Consider the following 19858-nt stretch of genomic DNA (forward strand, 5'->3'; position numbering starts at 1 on the left):
GAAGGTAGCAATGCATCAATTCCATGTTGCATAATGTATATTGCACTGCTGAGCAATACTGCGTAGCACTCAGCCATTTTAAATGGCTGTTTAGATAGTTGCTCACTCCTTGTTACTGATATACTACTCAAAATTTTAATGCAAAGAAAAACATTAGCACTCATTTTATCACTTTCTTTCCATTCCAAACTCATTTAGTTGCTTGAAACCACATGAAGACAATTATTTGTTGCTTTTATTCTGAAATCTAGGCAAGTCAGTCGTTACTGCTATTCTCCCAGATTTTCAATAGTATTGTTTGCCTTCCTGCAAATTGGCTGCCATGAGGTGCTCGTTTGTTTATGTATATGCAATGTCTCTAACCATTTAAGTGTTGTCACAATAGCACGAAATACAACAGTCAATTATGCATGGAAACGACCCATTGTGTCAGGACATCAGTATAAGAGCATGCTACTGCTAAAACAGTAGGATCAGTAGTCCTAAGAAGACTGCTGATGGTCAGGAAGTTGCAATATAAGAAAGCATGTTATTTGGTGTGACTTTTTCAAATAAAGTTTGACAAGGGTATCTTCTGTTATCGTTAACTACACAAGACTTGTACTATAACCACTAAATGGAAAGCAGCTGAGGCATAGTCAGGATGTTTTGCAGATAACCAGTTGAGAGCTTGTTAAGCTGGTGTATTCTGGACAATTCCAGACAGATCACTTCTGGAAAGATAGCGGGTGAAACTAGAACTAGGGGGCATGGCCTCAAAATAAGGGGGAACAGATTTAGGACTGAGTTGAGGAGGAACTTCTTCACACAAGGGGCTGTGAATCTGTGGAATCTCCTTCCCAGTGAAGCAGTTGAGGCTACCTCAGTGAATGTTATTAAGGCAAGGATAGATAAATTGTTTGAACAATAAAGGAATTAATGGGTATGGTGAGTGGGCAGTTAAGTGGAGCTGAGTCCATGAAATGATCTTATTGGATGGCGGAGCAGTTTCAAGGGGCCAGATGGCCTACTCCTGCACCTAGTTCTTACGTTCAAAAATAGTAGAGGTTTTCCAGGAAGTTACAAGAGATGAGGGAATCATTTAAAATGATTTGTAATGGGTAGGTCATGCTTGATAAACCCAATTTGATTTTTCTGGAGAGAGGATTAATGTAGTGGACAGAGGAATGTCTTTGTGCTTTTACAGATAGTGTTCAATATGTCAAGGTATGAGTGTGACAGAAGACAACAAAAATTCTGATTTTTTTGTGACAAGGAATTGTGTAATTCAGGCACTTTTTACGATCTGTACTAAATGCAAATACTTGTAAACCACTTCAGATAGTGAATTATTAGAATTCAAGTGGGTAGAGAAATGTGAGCATCACAGGCTAGGCCAGCGTTTATTGCCTATCCCAAATTACCATTGACAGGGTGGTGGTGAGCCACCTTCTTGAACCTCTAAATGGTGTATGTACACCCAGAGTGCTGTTAGGAAAGGTGTTCCAGAATTTTGTCCCAGTGACAATGTGGAACAGCCGATATATTTCCACATCAAGATGGTGAGTGTCTTGGAGGGAAATTTCCAGGTAATGGTTTTCTCAAGTGCCTGTTGCTTTGGTTTTCTAGATGGTGGCAATCTTAGGTTTGGAAGGTGCTGTTGCAGACACTGCCAGCACAGCCTTTGCTTGCCTAAGGAAGAGAGACTGTTTGAAGACCAGGATCTCAGACCTGACACCAAGCCCAAAGTCTACACAGCAGTAGTGCTAACCACCCTCCTGTATGGCTCAGAGATGTGGACTATGTACAGCAGACTTCTCAAAACCCTGAAGTACCACCAGCACTGCTTCCACAAGATTCTGTAAATCCATTGGTAGGATAGGCACAACAACTTTAGTGTTCTCACTCAAGCCAATATCCCTATCAAAGCGTTCCCCTGCTAGATCAGTTCTGCTGTGCAGGCCATAACATCTGCATGCCTGACACAAGTCTCCTGAAACAAGCACTTATTCAGGAGTTTTGACACAGCAAATGACTCCCAGAAGGAAAGGAGAAACTCTTCGATGACACCATCAGAATCTCCTTGAAAAAGTGCAGCTGCAGCAGCAGCAGCCCCCCCCCCCCCCCCCCCCCGCCCCCCGCCCCCGGACAACTGGGAATAGTCCTTTCTAGAGATGATACTGGCATGATGGATTAAATGGATTACTCCTAATTGGGCTCCAAGATCAAATAGTACGCACATACAAGATTAGAAGGGTGAGTCAGACAGGTTAGGATGCTATCAGTTTGTTTTCCACATCTCAAGAGTCTTGGTGGAGCAACACAATGCCAGACTTGTCTAAGAGTAGGAAAGATATTTAACAAGTTACTTCCTCAGATTGATAATCTTGACATTTCTGATAAAAAAACAAATTTCAATAGAATACTTCACTTACCTCAGAGCCAATGTAAGCCTTCCCTTGAATAAGTTCAGGTGCTGCATAAGCAGGGCTACCACAGCATGTTTTTAAATGGTAATCTAAACCACCCTGCAATAGATAAAACTGAGGCTGTAATAGATTTCGACATGCACCAACAGAATGCAGCTGTTCGGCAAACTCTCAAGAAATGTTCAGTTACTCTTTGCCAATTTCACCCTTTATTGTAACTCTCTTCCCCTAATTTCATCAACTTCAGTTTGGATACATTATCTTTCCTCAAATTCCTCAGTTACCCTAGTCAACTTTACTGAATGTCTATTTTCCAAAACAGTCACAGGTTAATACCAACTAGATTTTACACTGTTGGTTAGTTCATGAGAACATAAAAAATAGGAGCAGGAGTAGGCCACCTAGCCCTGCCATTTAATAAGATTATGGCTGATCTGAAGTGGATCAGTTCCACTTTCCCGCTCTCTCCCCATAACCCTTAATTCCCCTGTCCATCAAAAACCTATCTACCTGTAACTTAAATATATTTAGCGAGGTAGCCTCCACCACTTCAACGGGCAGAGAATTCCACAGATTTACAGAGATTCACCACCCTTTGAGTAAAGAAGTTCCTCCTCAACTCTGATCTAAACTGTCCCCCCCCTTACCTTGAGGCTGTGCCCTCTAGTCCTGTTAACCTTTCTAAATGGGAAGAATCTCTCTACCACTACCCTATCCATCCCCTTCATTATCATCTTATATGTCTTTATTAGATCGCACCCCCCCCCATCCTTCTAAACTCCAACGAGTACAGACCCAGTCTATTTAGTCTCTCTTCATAGTCCAACCCCCTCATCTCCGGTATCAGCCTAGTGAACCTCCTCTGCACTCCCCCCAAGGCCAATATATCCTTCCGCAAGTGTGGCGACCAAAACTGCACACAGTACTCCAGCTGCGGCCTCACCAGTACCCTGTACAGTTGCAGCAAGACCTCCCTGCTTTTATATTCTATCCCCCTCGCTATAAAGGCCAACATTCCATTCGCCTTCTTGATCACCTACAGTCTGGGTTTTTGCGATTCGTGCACAAGGACCCCCAGCTCCCTCTGCACTATAGCACACTGCAGCTTTATGCCTTTAAATAATAATCCCACCTACTATTATTTCTACCAAAGCGGATAACCTCACATTTGCTAACGTTATACTCCATCTGCCAGGTCCTTGCCCGCTCACTGAGCCTATCCAGATCTCTCTGCAGACTTTCTGCACCTTCCACGCAATTTGCTTTTCCACTCATCTTCATGTCATCAGCAAATTCTGTTACCCTACACTTAGCCCCCTCCTCCAGATCGTCTGTGTAAATGGTAAACAGTTAAGGCCCCAGCACCGATCCCTGTGGCACTCCACTAGTCACCAATTGCCAACCAGAAAAGCACCCATTTATTCCAACTCTCTGCTTCCTGTTAGCATGGATAGAGGATTGGTTGTCTAACACCTTACCTCCAACTCCGTGCACCCTAACCTTTTGCAGCAACCTGTTCTCATTGTTCTCCGGAGCATTGAACCTGGTGGCTGTGGCTGTGGTGAGTGACTGATTTGAATTAAAAACCGCTTTTTTCCTGTACTTCCGGTTCTCGGGGCTTGTTAGAGTGTAGTTTACTTCCGTACCGGAAGTTAGGCCAGGGGATTGTCGTTAAGGGGGAGCGGGGGGTATAAAAAAGGGGTAGCAGCATAGAGCGGGCAGCGGAGTGAGTGGGAACTGAGTGAGAAGGGCTTTGGCTTGCTGGGCTTAGGCGAGTGCAGGCTTGGAGAAGGTGAGTGACAGATTTCTACCTTGGGCACTTACAGGAGGTTGGGACATGGTAGGGAATATAGGGAGGAATGTAAGTTGCGTCCGGTGCCACATGTGGGAGTTCCTGGTGGTGTCACGTGTCCCCAAGGTACACATCTGCAGTAAATGTTTAGAACTGCAGTGATTGAGGGCCCGGGTCAGGCAACTTGAGGGGAGGCTGGAAGATGCGTTTCTAGTCAGGGAGAACGAGGAGATAATGGCTGGGAAACATGAGCAGGAGGAGGTCTCAAGGGCTGAAGAGAAGGGAGGATGGACGACTGTTAGGAGGGGAAAGAGGAAGAAGAAGAGTAGTCAGGGTCCCCCGGCCTCCCCGGAGGCCCCCCAAGGTTCGTCGGCAGGGGCACAGAAAGATAGGAAGGAAGGGGAGACTGACTTAGAGGGACGGAAGGGGGCTGGTAAGGTGATAGTGGTAGGGGATGGGAGGGTCCGAGGGATTGATAGGAGGTTCTGTGGGCAAGGGCGCGACTCCAGGATGGTGGTCTGCCTCCCTGGAGCAGGGGTAAAAGATATAATGGAAAGGGTAGAGGGAATTTTGAAAGGGGAGGGGACCCAGGCAGAGGTCATAGTACACGTAGGGGAGGGGGATATAGGAAGGAGGAGTAGGGGAGAGGTCCGTAGGCAATTTAGGGAGTTGGGGGCCAAACTAAAGAGCAGGACCTCCAGGGTGGCACTGTCTGGGTTGCTGCCCAGTACGAGCAAGGCTAAGAATGACGAGATCATGCAGTTGAATGCATGGTTGAGGGACTGGTGTAGGGTAGAGGGGTTTACTTATGTGGATCACTGGGAGGTGTTTAGGAGAGAAAGGCAATTGTACAGGAGGGGTGGGGAGGATTTGAACGGGAGGGGGACTAGTGTCTTAGCAGGGAGGTTAGCTGGGGTGTTCAGGAACGATTTAAACTAATAGGGAGGTGGGGTGGGGAGGTGGCTGGGAGAGAGACGGGTGAAAGGAAAATTATAAGGGAGAAGGTGGTTCCGAGGGACGCTTGTGGGTTGAACTGTGTCTGTTTCAATGCTAGGAGTGTGGCAGGGAAAACGGATGAGCTTAGGGCCTTGATGTTTGTGAGGCAGTTGGATGTGGTGGCTGTAACGGAGACGTGGTTACGGGAAGGGCAGGACTGGCAGCTGAATGTTCCTGGGTACAGGTGTTTTAGGTGTGACAGAGGAGGGTTGAAGAGAGGTGGAGGGGTGGCACTGTTAGTCAAGGAAAACATCACAGTAGTGCAGAGGGAGGGCGATATGGAAGAGATAGGGATTGAGTCACTGTGGGTGGAGTTGAGGAATAGAAAGGGAGAGATCACATTGCTAGGGGTGTACTATAGGCCACCCAACAGCCCAAAGTCAGTGGAGGAAGGCATTTGCAGGGGCATTTTGGACAGGTGCAGGAAGAATAGAGTGGTTGTAGTGGGTGATTTTAATTTTCCCGGAGTGAATTGGAGGGGGCCTAGAGCTGGGGGTACGGAGGGAGAGGAGTTTGTGAAATGTGTTATGGAAGGGTCGCTAGAACAGTATGTAACTAGCCCGACTAGGGGAGGGGCTATACTGGATTTAGTGTTGGGAAACGAGCCGGGGCAGGTGGGTGAGGTAGAGGTAGGCGAACATGTGGCGAACAGTGACCACAAGTCCGTCTACTTTAGGATAAAAATGGAAAGGGACGAGTGCCGTCCAAACGGGAGTGTGCTGAACTGGGGAAAGGCGAGCTATGGCCGGATTAGGAGGGAGCTGCAACAAACTGACTGGGAGGGACTGTTAGCTGGCAAGTCCACGGTTGGCAAGTGGGAGGCTTTTAGGGACAAAATGAAATGGTTGCAGGGGAGGTATGTTCCGGTTAAGCGAAAGGATGGGAAAGGTAGGATTAGAGAGCCGTGGATTACGGGGGATATTGAAGACTTGGTCAGGAAGAAGAGGGAGGCGTATGTTAGGTCAAAACAAATGGGTACGGAGTGTGCGCTGGAGGAATATAGAGAGAGTAGGAGGGAGCTAAAAAGGGGAATTAGAAGGGCGAAGAGAGGGCATGAGATGGCTTTGGCTGGTAGGATTAAGGAAAATCCTAAGGCATTTTATTCCTATATTAGAGGCAAGAGAGTAGTTAGAGGGAAAATTGGTCCTCTTAGGGACAAGAGTGGAGAGTTGTGTATTGAGTCGGAGGGAATGGGGGAGCTCCTGAATGAATACTTTGCGTCGGTATTCACGAAGGAGAGGGGTTCGGAATCGTGCGGTCTCTTGGAGGGAGCGGAGGTTCAGTTGCAGGATATAGTTATTACGAGAGAGGAAGTGCTAGGGCTTTTAGGTAGCGTAAGGACGGATAAAGCTCCGGGGCCTGATGGTATTTATCCCAGGCTGCTTAGGGAGGCGAAAGATGAAATTGCTGGGCCTTTGGCGCAAATCTTTGTCTCTTCTTTGGACACAGGTGAGGTCCCAGAAGACTGGAGGGTAGCAAATGTGGTCCCGTTGTTCAAAAAAGGTAGTAGGGATAACCCTGGGAATTATAGGCCGGTGAGTTTGACGTCGGTGGTAGGGAAGTTAATGGAAAAAATACTTAGGGGTAGGATGTATGAGCATTTGGAGCGTTGCGATCTGATTAGGGATACGCAACATGGCTTTGTTAGAGGGAGGTCTTGCCTTACGAATCTGGTGGAATTCTTTGAGGAGGTGACAAAAACGGTTGACGATGGGAGAGCCGTTGATGTCATCTATATGGATTTCAGTAAGGCGTTTGACAAAGTCCCTCACGGTAGGCTGGTAGAAAAGGTTAAGGCGCATGGGATACGAGGCCAGGTAGCTAGGTGGATTGAGAACTGGCTGGGAAATAGGAGACAGAGGGTAGTTGTGGAGGGTACCTTGTCGGGCTGGAGGCCAGTGACCAGTGGTGTGCCGCAGGGCTCAGTACTGGGACCTCTCCTCTTTGTAGTCTACATAAATGACTTGGAAGAGGGCGTAGGTGGTGTGATCAGCAAGTTTGCTGATGACACCAAGATGGCAGGGTTGGCGGGTACGGAACTGGATTGTCAGGTGATACAACAGGATATAGATAGGTTGGTGTAGTGGGCAGATAGCATTTAATCCTGACAAATGCGAGGTGATGCATTTTGGACGGAATAATGCAGAGAGGAGCTATGTGATAAAAGGTAGGCCGATTAGGAGTATAGACGTACAGAGGGACCTGGGAGTGCAGGTTCACAAGTCCATGAAGGTTGCGTCACAAGTGGAGAACGTTGTTAGGAAGGCTTATGGGATGTTAGCCTTTATAGGAAGGGGCTTAGAGTATAAAAGCTGCCGTCTATTGCTTCAGTTATACAGAACGTTGGTTAGACCGCATTTGGAGTACTGCGTCCAGTTCTGGTCACCTTACTACCGGAAGGACGTGGAGTCTCTGGAAAGGGTGCAGAGGAGGTTTACCAGGATGTTGCCTGGCATGGGGGGACTGGATTACGAGGAGAGATTGAAGAGACTGGGGCTATTCTCCTTGGAAAGACGGAGATTGAGAGGGGACATGATAGAGGTATATAAGATACTGAAGGGAATAGATAGAGTTAATAGTGAGAGACTGCTCCCTAGACTGGGTACGAACACGAGAGGTCATCACTTAAGGGTGAGGGGGGGGGGGGGAGGTATAATTTGGTGGTAAGAAGAAGGTTCTTTACGCAGAGAGTTGTGGGGGTCTGGAATGCGCTACCGAGTAGGGTGGTGGAGGCAGGAACGTTGGACTCGTTTAAGATGCAGTTAGATAGGCACATGAGTGAAACGAGAATGGAGGGATATGGTAGGGGCTATTAAATAGGGTTAAACCTCGGGAGACACCGGAAGGGCAGGCTGTATGATTAATATTTTTTGTCTTTATTCCACAGGTGGAGGTCCACCTCGTGTCAAGCGAGGGGCATGCACACGGCGGGTCGTGCGTGGGCTGCTCTTGGAAGTCCAGGAGTGGCCTAGTACTTCATGTCGGTGTGTGTGCTTGATCCTGGACCGATAGACGGGCGCCGCAACAGCTCAGTGACTAGCACTGCTAGCTGTGCAGATACATGGATTTGGGCCTGTGTCTGTGGGAGTTTGCGCATTCTCCCTGTGGTTGCGTGGGTTTCCTCCGGGCGCTCCGGTTTCCTCCCACACCCCAAAGATGTGCTCTTAGGCTAATCGGTTTCTACCAAATTGACACTATTTCTTCCCTGAATCTGACTGAGTAGGGTCCCATTCGTAGACATGCAGGGTAGAATAGGTGTAGGGTGATGCGGCGGCGCGGGCTCGTTGGGCCGAAGGGCCTGTTTCCCGTGCTGGGTTGTTCTTTGTTCTTTGTAACCTTTTGTGAGGCACCTTATCAAACGCCTTCTGGAAATCTAAAAACACCACATCCACCGGTTCCCCCCCGGTCTACCACACTAGTCACATCCTCATAGAAATCCAATAAATTCGTTAAACACGACTTCCCCTTCACGAATCCGTGCTGCATCTGCTTGATCAAACCATTCTTTTCTAGGTGTCGTGCTATTTCTTCTTCGATGATAGCTTCTAGCATTTTACCAACTACGGACGTTAAGCTAACCGGCCTATAATTCCCTGTCTTTTGTCTGCTACCCTTTTTAAACAACAGCGTAACATTTGCCGTTTTCCAATCTTCTGGCACTTCTCCAGAGTCCAGCGAATTTTGATAAATAATTACTAAGGCATCTGCTATCACCTCTGCCATTTTTTCAGAACCCTGGGATGCATTCCACCTGGACCCAGGGACTTGTCTGCCTTTAGTCCCATTAGTCTATCAAGTTCCCTTCCATATTCCAGAGATGACAAGATCAATGTATTCTACTTTACTAATAGTGATGAGTTTGCAAGGGTTATGGGACTTGTATCCGTTAATGAATATCACACCACCTTTATGAACTACAAAAAGGTGATTCAAATCAACTCATTATAGATGTGACAATATTAATATATTTTGCTTGTTTGGAACTGAAGACCGAGGCATTTCAAGATAAGTAAATTCCGTGACTGTATTGGAAGGGTTAAATTGCAATAACCTTAATTTGCAAACAATGGAGCAAACAGATAGAGGAAAACTTAATGCACAACTGCCTTCTTAATACTAGTTTCATGAGGATCAAATCTTTTCTCCAGTCATAATGTACTGAAATCCCATTAGGTTCATCTCAAGACAGAATTTACAACAACGCCACATATCTCAGCACATTGCTGATATACCTAATAACATATCCTTGAATCAGGTCCACAGTAATATGGTAATCAGGATTTATGCAAGTTATTTACCTACTATTCATAAGAACATAAGAAATAGGAGCAGGAGTAGGCCATCTAGCCCTTCGAGCCTGCCCCGCCATTCAATAAGATCATGGCTGATCTGTCGTGGCTCAGTTCCACTTTCCCACCCTCTCCCCATAACCCTTAATCCCCTCTCTTATCAAAAACCCATCAACCCGCTTCTTAAAAATATTTAGCGAGGCAGCCTCCACCACTTCAACGGGCAGAGAATTCCAGAGATTCACCACCCTTTGAGTGAAGAAGTTCCTCCTCAACTCCGGTCTAAACCGCCTCCCCTTTATCTTGAGGCTGTGCCCCCTAGTCCTACTGTCTTTTTTGAGCGGGAAGAGTCTCTCCACCTCTATCCTATCCATCCCATTCATCATCTTATACGTCTCAATGAGATCTCCCCTCATTCTTCTAAACTCTAACGAGTACAAGCCCAGTTTATTCAGCCTCTCCTCATAGCTCAATCCCCTCAACTCCGGTATCAGCCTAGTAAACCTCCTCTGCACTCCCTCCAGGGCTAAAATATCCTTGCGCAGGTGCGGCGCCCAAAACTGCACACAGTACTCCAGCTGCGGCCTCACCACCTTCCTTTGGAAGGGAATAAGCTTCCATTTCTAGAGCCACCACAGCATGTCCCAAAGCACTCCAAAACCATTCATTGGTACAAGCACAATTGTTAAGCAGGTGAATGCAACAAAATTATGTACAGCAATTCTCTAAAACAGTAATAACAATCAGTTAAATCTGTTTTTCCATCATTTTGTCTGAGGAAGGAATGAAGGAGAGGACATGGGAGGACTCCATGACCAGGATTCTCTCAGTGCCAAATGTGTGTAAAAATGGGAGTAATTCCTGCTGTTTTTTTCAGTGGGATTTTCAAAATGAATCTCCCACACTTTAAGCACTGCAAAGTGCCTCAGGGAGATTCACGCTGAAAATCCAGGGATGGGGCCAATCCTGCTGGAGAGGCCGGCAGCATAGTGCTGAGTGGGCCGCTGTGCATGCACCGATCTGTTATAGCAGAGATTGGCGCATGTACACTAGCCCCACGTTGCCAGCCTCTCGCTGGCAAGCCCAACCCCACCCCCCACCCCAGGGTGGTGGTGGTGGTGGTGGTGGGGAGGCTAGTAGGCCCAGAGATTTCAATCCCACACCCGCTAAAATATTATAATCAGGATTTCAGTATTTAAAATCAGCTTCACACTGATTTATGGCGATGAGTAGATGATGCCAGAAATTCTGACCCCGTAGATGCATGAGTGCCGAGCGCCCTGCGGGAAGCCTGCAAAATGACCTTCGCTGATGCCTCCCTGCAGCGCAGTGGGCTGGGGGCTTTCAACACTGCAACATTCTTTCAGGAACACACTGTAGCACTGATTTAAATTCAAATGTGGAGCTTTTTAAAAATGTATTGTTCATTTATTGACAGTTATTAGTTTCAAAAATATATAGATTCTTGGAAGATTATCACTCTTGATTCTCCCAGGATAGCATTTTAAGTGTGAGCAAGATTAGAAAACTACAGCTGCATAAGTTAACCAAATTGCATTAAAGCAGCTTTAGGCATGTTAAATTTGGATCAGTCTTTAAAATGAGACTCAAAATCAAGGCCCTGTTATTTCAGCTGAACATAAAAGCTGCCCTGACAGAAGAGTTGGGCGATTTTCTGGGTTCTGGCCAATATTGTTCCTCAACCAACACTCAGTACAAATGATCTTGCCATTTATTTGATTGCTGCTTGTGGAACCTAGTTGTGTGCAAATTGTCTCCTAAGTTTTCCACATGGTGTGCAGGTTATGTGGATTGGCCATACTAAATTACTACCTAGTGTCTAAGATGTTCAGGTTAGGCAGATTGGGCTTGGGTAAGGTACTCTTTCAGAGGGTTGGTGCAGACTTGATGCACCAAATGGCCTCTTCTGCACTATTAGGTTCTATGTCCACACTTTGAAAAGTGACTTATTGGCAATAAAGAGTTTTGGGATATTCAGGGGCTCTGATAGCCTTATGCAAGTTCTTTCTTCAGTATAGCAAAGCAGGAAGATTGAAGAATTAACTAAATTGATAAAGGGTTTGTTGAAATAAATACATGCTTTGCTATATTCTATTAAGGGTATAATATTTCATATTGAAGCACAGCGACCAATAATCAAAAAAAAGCTTGCTGCTGCATGATTGTAGCTATTTCTGCCAAGAGATCTGCTGTCCTGGTAAATCATGTTTGTCTATGTTGCACCATCCTCACATGCAATATAACTCATCTGTAACATCCATCATCCAAATACATCTAGGCTGGCTCATCTTTCTGCTGCCCTCCACTTTGCCCTCTAGAAGAGATTTTTGTAGCTTTTCAGCTCTGATGAAGTGGCTGGGATGCTGACATTTTCTTTTCAGCTGTCATATTATAAAAGAGTATTTTTTGCTCTTGAAATTTCAAGCACCTCCTCATTTGTCTGTCTGTATTTGGAATTTTTAACATATACCTTAGCATCCACATTTAAAAGGTTTCTATTTTGTTCCATTGTCCAAGTTTGAGACATACAGGTAAGTTGATAGAATATAGCACCTTACAAATTTTTTCCTGATTTCAAGCTTGAGCACCAGAAGCACAATGTAACCAAAAGTGCAGTAGCTGCAGAAAATATAGATAATACAAACTTTTCAAAATGTAATAGAGAAGGTTAACTGCTGAATTTTCTGGTCACTGGGATGAACACATAACTAGATATCTCTGTGGTACAGATTTATTTGTGCTGAAGCTTCAAAGACCTTAGACCAAAAAGCAATAAATCACATCAGTTAAATTTTCAGTTTTGGGGTAAAGATTGTAGCCTAAATGTTGCCAGAATTTTGTACTTAAAATACACCAACAGCTTCACAAAACTAAGGGCATAACACAAAATTCTTGCAGGGATAGCTGTACTTGCCTTTGGTTTCGCACATAGGCCAAAATCAATTAGTTTTAAATTATGATCTTCATCTATCAGTAGATTTTCCTATGGAAGAAAGAAGTTAGAATACTTAATACAAACACAGACACTGAAATGCCAGCCTTGCATCAAGACCTGACCATAATGATGAATAAGTGCTGGAAAATCATGAACTGCATGTCAGGAGAGAAAACATCTCTCTAAATCCCAAAAGGCTAAAACAGATGCACCAGAACACTAGTCCATCATTAGAGCTCCAACATATTCAACTGTTGTAAACCTTGGTTCTATTCAGCCTGTTTGGCAAGCTACTACATTCTGTTAAATGACCTTCATGTAGAGGCCATTGTTACACAATAATATAATGGGAATTCAGAGGCTTTCCAGGAAGTGACACATACGGCACATAGCTGTGAATACAGCAGAGAAACAAGGGAGGTCTTTTTCTGGTTTCCAGCCAACAGAATATCCAGCCTAGGAATTATGGTAAAGATAAAATTATAAGCACATAACTGTTGTTTTAGTTTCATACACAAACCTACACTAGCCAACTACATGCAAAAGTCACACAAGTTTAACTAGAATTACCTCTGGGGGCTGAATTTTCCTTCCCGCCTGCTATGGGAATTGTAGCGGTCGGGTCACAGATCATGCATAAGAACATAACATAAGAACATAAGAAGTAGAAGCAGAAGTAGGCCATCTAGCCCTTCGAGCCTGCCCTGCCATTCAATAAGATCATGGCTGATCTGAAGTGGACCAGTTCCACTTTCCCGCTTTCTCCCCATAACGCTTAATTCCCCTGTCTACCAAAAACCTATCTACCCGTGTCTTAAATACATTTAGCGAGGTAGCCTCCACCACTTCAACGGGCAGAGAATTCCAGAGATTCACCACCCTTTGAGTAAAGAAGTTCCTCCTCAACTTCGTTCTAAACTGCTCCCCCCCCTTATCTTGAGGCTGTGCCCTCTAGTCCTGTTGTCCTTTCTGAACGGGAAGAATCTCTCTACCTCTACCCTATCCATCCCTTTCACTATCTTATACGTCTCTATAAGATCCCTCCTCATCCTTCTAAACTCCAACGAGTAGAGACCAAGTCTATTTAGTCTCTCTTCATAGTCTAACCCCCTCATCTCCGGTATCAGCCTAGTGAACCTCCTCTGCACTCCCTCCAAGGCCAAAATATCCTTGCGCAAGAGTCTGTTGACCTCAGATGGGACTTTCTGACCTTAGAGGCACAGCCAGAAATTCTGCCCCAGATGTTTGCAGCTGAGACTGCCTGACTAATGTGTTGTATATGTAATGAGCTATACTATATAACATTTCCAAAAGTCCAAGGGACTTAAAGAGTCAATCCAAATACATTTCACCCACAACATACCAATTAAAAATTGTGATATCCAGCAAGGAGTGAATTTTGCTTCCACAGTTTCCTTCAGTAACTAAAAATAATTCTCCAGATCAGATTTCTTTCCCCCTTCTTGTGTTCCTGGAGCTCCAACTTAACACAAAGCGTGGAGGCAGTGTGAATGACAAAGAGGACAGTGTAGAATTTTGAAATGATATAAACAAGTTGGAGGAATATGAAGATAGGTGACAGTTGAAGTTCCATGCAGAGAAGTGTGAGGTGATTCATTTTGGAAGTAAGAATATGGAAAGGCTATAAAAAATAAGGGGCAAATTCTTAAGGGGGTGCAGGAAGAGGAAGATATGCACAGATCATTGAAGATGGCAGGACAGGTAGAGAGCAGTTAATAAAGCATATAGTATTTAGAACTTTATTAATTGGAGTATAGAACACAAGAGCAAGGTGGTTGTGTTGAACTGACACAAGCCACAAGTTAGACCTCAGCTGGAATACTGTGTACAGTTCTGGGTGTTGCACTATAGGAAGGATGGAAAACATCAGACAGTGTGCAGAAGAGGTTTACCAGAATGATCCCTGGGATCAGAAACTTCAGTTATGAGGGTAGATTGGAGAGATTAGAATTATTCTCCTTGGAAAGGAGAAGGCTAAGAGGAGATTTGATACAAATGTTGAAAATCATGATTGGATTTATTATTGTCACATGTACTGGGATACAGTGAAAAGTACTGTTTTTTGCTATACAGGCAAAACATACTGTTCATGAAGAACAGAGGAAATGAAAAGGATAGGGTGCAGAATATAGTGTTGCAGTGACAGGTAGGGTGAAGAGAAAGATCAGCTTAACATATGATCGGACCATTCAAAAGTCTGATGACAGCAGGGAGGAAGCTGTCCTTGAATTTGTTGACAATGAAGGGCTGGACAAAGTAAGTAGGTAGAAACCATTCCCACTGGCGAAAGGATCAGGAACAAGAGAATACAGATTTAAATGATTTTCAAAAGAAGCAAAATGTGATGGGAGAAAAAACTTTTCACACTAGCTCACATTGGATTGCAGGCCTGGAAGTATGGTGGAGGCAGGTTCAACTGAGGCATTTAAGAGGGCATCAGATGATTACTTGAATAGAAACAACGTGCAGGAATACGGGAAAAAGGCAGGGGAATGGCACTAAGACATGATGCTTGTTTGGTAAGCCGATACAGGCACATTGGGCCAAATGGCCTCCTTCAGCACCATAACAATTTTGTGTTTCTGTGATACAATAGTTGGTTGCCCTTAATGTCTTCTGATGCTTTGAAAGCCATTGCAATATGGGGAATCAACAGTGTCTTTTCTCCATTGTAGATTTTTTAAAAATTTGATAAATATTGACTTCAAATAACATGTACATGGCTAAATTACAAATAATTCTCTTTCTGATGATACATACCGGCTTAAGGTCCCGATGAGCATACCCCTGGCTGTGAACATAAGCCACGGCTGATACAATTTGCCGGAAAAAGATCCGAGCTTCTTCTTCTGATAATCGGTCTTTTGCAATAATGTAGTCAAACAACTCTCCGCCAGGACAGTACTGCAATAAAAATGTTAGTGTGTACAGCATAAAAATTGATTTTTAAAAGAGAACATGCAAAGATGAAATATAAATGCTCTCAAATCAATGATATCGATTTGACCTCCAGTTTATTTCATATTAACTTTTGATAAAATTGGATTCACTATGTGTAATGGAACAATAACTTGCATTTCTGGAATGCCTTTAATTTTGTAAAATATCCCAAGATGCTTCACAGGGCATTATCAATAAAAATTCAATACCAAGTCATATGTGGAGATATTATTCAGGTGACCGAAGCATCTTAATGTAAAGGTGAAGCAGATAAGTTTAAGAAGGGAATTTCAGAACCCAGGGTTCAGGTAAAATGAAGTAGAGATGCAAATAATGGACCAATTAAAACTGATGTTCAAGGAGCAGCAAGTATCGCTGAAGGAATTTACAGAGATAAGAGAAAGCAAGACCATGGATAGATTCTAAAAACGAAGATTGAGAATGATAAAATTGTGGCGTTGCTGGATTGAAAGCCAGTGTAGGCTTGCAATGACAAGATTTTGACACACACAATTCAGTGCAAGTTTGGGTGTGATGAAAGTTTACAAAGGGTGGAAAGTGAGAGGCCAGCCAGGAGTGCATTGGAATAATCAAATTTGGAAATAATAAAGGCATGGATGAGGGTTTCCACGGAAGAGTCAAAAAATAGAAGTGGATGATCTTGGAGATGGAATAAATGAGGTGGGAAGCTGATGCAAAGGTTGCAAATAATCTGGCAGTTTTTGACAGTTTGCAGGGAGAGAGATGGAATCTGCAGGTAGAGTTTGGAATTATGACAGAAAACAATGGTTATGTTTAGTATTGGAGTAACAGGGAGTATTTGGAGGTGAATAATATCAATGCATTTAAGGGATGCTAGATAAGCCTGAGGTTAGGTCGATTGGCTATGCTAAATTGCCCTTTAGGTAGGTTAGAGGGATCAGTGGGGCAAATATGTGGGGTGACTGGGATAGGACCTGGGTGGGATTGTTGTTGGTGCAGAATTGATGGATCGAATGGCCACCTTCTGAACTGTAAGGTTTCTATACTCTCCGTAACTAGAAAACAAGGCTGGAACTGAAACTAAACTCGGTGAAAATCTTCTTACTGGGAAAAACAGTTGGAAATCTTCAAAAAAGCGATCATTGGAGTTCAAAAGAAATGTAAGCCACCAAAAGTTAAAAATATGCAAGCTAAGTTTAAGGCACTGTAGATGAATAAGGACAAATTAATATCTAAAGAAAGAAAAAGGCATGAATAGGTATTTAGATGCTAATAGAAAAATAAGCAACAAGTCTAAAAGGCAATTAGATATTACAGAAAATCAAATTATCAAGGAATATAAAAAGGAAGTAATGTTGGACAGATAACTAAATAAAATGGAAAATCAAAGAAAGAATATAGCCATTAAAGGATAGGCAAGGTAAACCCACAGACATCCAGTGACTTTGCCTCAGATCTTACTGAAACAGATTACAAATCAACATTTCACAGGAGGTTGATCTTAAAAAGAACAAACAATTGGGATAGAAATGGAACAAATAATTAAAACACAAGCAAAACTAAAGAATATACTTGGATGGTGTACGCCCATGTATATTCAAGAAAACTACAGAAGAGATAACAGAGACATTGATTGAGATATAAAAAGTTATATTGAAGAGAACACCCCATAGTTAATTACAGAAATGTGCCATGCAATTTCATGTTTTAAACAAAACAAAAATTTTATTATATACAAGAATGAAACAAAGCAAGCACTATTAACTTGTAGTGTTAGTAACTTAGTTCTAATTTTTTTTTATTTCTTCCCAGTGATTCCCTTATACATGATAAGAATTTGAGAGGTTCATAGAAATGTAAAAACATAGACGATAGGAGCGGGTGATTCGGCCCTCAAGCCTGCTCCAGCATTCAATACGGTCATGACTGATCTTCTATCTCAATGCCAGGCTCTCCCCATACCTTTAGAGTCTAGAAATCTATTTCCATCTTAAATACATTGTGACTTGGCTGCCACAGCCTTCGGTAGAGAATGTCACAGGTTCAGCGGCCTATGAATGAACAAGCTTCTCCTCATCTCAACTGCACGTTGAGTGCTGCCAGATTGTGAGGAGTGCTTTTCGAGTTGACTGAACACGGAGTTAGGTGAAACAGGCAGCAGAGGCTACAAGGGAGAATGCTGATTGGTCAGTAAGTGTTTTTTCTTTTCTTTTTGCTCTTGGCATTGTAGTTTTTGTACACTATAATAGTGTTTGTGTAATTTCTGTGGTTTATAGTTTGAAAAGATTATATTTGGTAGTAACAAGGAGCAGGAAAGAAGGACCCTAGAAAATTGGATATGATCTGAAACAAAACATCTTTCAAAAGTTTAATTTAAAGGGATAAGACATGACACGAGAGCTCCAAGCCGTGGTTTGCTCCTCTTGCTCCACGTTGTGAGCAATAGGTAAAGATGCTGTTAACACATGTATCTGTAGAGCATAGAGAAATAGCTTAAAGTTAAATAGACTGGATATAGTCAGGCACATTGATAACCCACATTATGGAAACAACTGTGAGTTTAGTCATAAACATAGGACATAAGGTTCGATGCTGCTAACACAGCATTAGTTAGGGATAATAAAAAGACTGCCTGTAATGTGGAGATAACACCAGAGATGTGATGTGCAGTGAAGCATACACCACATCCTGCAGGAATGTAAGAGGCCAAGTTACAAAAAGCAAATGGTCTGCAAGATGTGTTGTTTTTACAACTAAGCATAAAAGGGGGAAAAGGTCCCTGAGATGGTTGGGACAGCAGTGATTAAGTTGGCAAAGGATTGATTACCGCCAATCTGAACTGGACATGTAACAGTGTTGGATAAGATGGATGAGTTTGCTAATGCACTCTTGTGATAACAGGAGACCTGGTTAGATGGAGAGTAGAGGGGATGGGAATTTGGGGCACCTTGAGCCAATAGGGGAATGACAACACATAGATGGGACAGGGATCACCAATTAGGGGAGAACAACACATTGCAAAGCCATTACAATGCTTGTAAAAAAGTATAAAATGTGCTGCAAATCTATGCATGGTGTGCCTATTTTGTTGGACACCCGGTCTTGCAAGAACGTCAAATAAAATCTTGCTCCTTCAGAACTTGACTTGACTAAATTGTTTAACTGCGAGCTGTGTTTCTCACAATGTGGCAGGCTGGGGACAATTCCAGTCCTTTGGGGCAGCATGTGTGCAGGAAGTATCTCCAGCTGCAGCTCCTGGAAGCCCGAGTTTCAGAGCTGGAGGCACTGGAGCATCCGCAAGTCAGAGAGTATCATGGATAGAGAGGTGGTCACACAGCAGGCTCAGACTCCACAGGCAGGAATGGAATGGGTGACTACCAGACACAGCAAGAGAGAAAGGTAGTGCAGGAATCTTCTGTGGCCATTCCCCTGTAAAATAGACATACGGCTTTGGATACTGTTGAGAGAATGACCTCTAGGGAAACCAGCAGCAGCCAAACTGGCTGCACCACGGTGGGTTCTGCAGCAGAGGGCAGGAAGTGTGCCCGTGCAATAGTTATAGGGGATTCAATGGTAAGGGGAATAGACAGGTGTTTCTGTGGCCGTAAACGAAACTCCAGGATGCTGTGTTGCCTCCCTGGTACTAGGGTAAGGATGTCTCAGAATGGTTGCAGGATATTCTGAAGGGAGAGGACAAACAGCCAATGGTTGTAGTACACATTGGTACAAATGACATAGGTTAAAAAAAGGGATGAGGTCCTAAAAGCAGAATACAGGGAGCTAGGAAAAAAGTTAAGAAACCGGATCTCAAAAGGTAGTGATCTCAGGATTACTATCGGTGCCATGTGCTAGTCAGAGTAGAAATGACAGGATATATTGGATAAATACACAGCTGAAGAGATGGTGCTTAGGTGAAGGTTTCAGATTCCTGGGGCATTGGGACCAGTTCTGGGGGAAATGGGACTTGTACAAATTGGGTGGGTTACACCTGAGCAGGACCAGGATTGATGTCCTAGGGGGGAGTGTTTGCTAGAGTAGTTGGGGAAGATTTAAATGAATATGCCAGGGGGATGGAACCTATGTAAGGAGTCCGGGAAGGAGCGAGCAAGGACAAAATGTGGGGAGAAGACTCCAACTACATCAAAAATCAGGAAAAAAAAGTTAAGGAAGGAGAACTCAAGAGATTTTATTAACGGAAGCGTTAGAATTTTAAAAAGTTACTAAAACTAGCATAAGGGCATGTCTGCTCATTGCATTCGAAACAAGGTAAAAGGAGTTGACAGCACAAATCATTGCGAACGAATATGGTTTGGTGGCCATTACAGAGACATGGATGCAGGATGATCACAGCTGGGAGTTAAATATCCAGGGATCTCAGACTGTTCAGAGGGACCGAAAGGAAGGTAAGAGATGCTGTAGCTCTGATATTTAAAGGTGACATGTTAAATATGCTGGGATGTATTTCTCATAAAAT

The 19858-nt window shown here is 43.8% G+C and overlaps 1 protein-coding gene across 1 annotated transcript in view; it reads right to left on the reverse strand.

Annotated features, from left to right (window-relative positions):
• melk (maternal embryonic leucine zipper kinase) overlaps window positions 1-19858 on the reverse strand; it is a 101687-nt gene that overhangs the window by 61811 nt on the left and 20018 nt on the right. Inside the window, exons 5-7 of the mRNA XM_080189650.1 lie at window positions 15223-15366; window positions 12421-12489; window positions 2415-2507 (exon numbers count right to left, since the gene is read on the reverse strand). Of these exons, the coding sequence (XP_080045776.1) occupies window positions 2415-2507; window positions 12421-12489; window positions 15223-15366 (306 nt within the window). The remainder of the gene's footprint in view (window positions 1-2414; window positions 2508-12420; window positions 12490-15222; window positions 15367-19858) is intronic.

Source organism: Carcharhinus amblyrhynchos, chromosome 5 (genome assembly GCF_965287045.1).
Source record: "Carcharhinus amblyrhynchos chromosome 5, sCarAmb.v2.hapA, whole genome shotgun sequence".
Classification (NCBI taxonomy): Eukaryota; Metazoa; Chordata; class Chondrichthyes; order Carcharhiniformes; family Carcharhinidae; genus Carcharhinus; species Carcharhinus amblyrhynchos.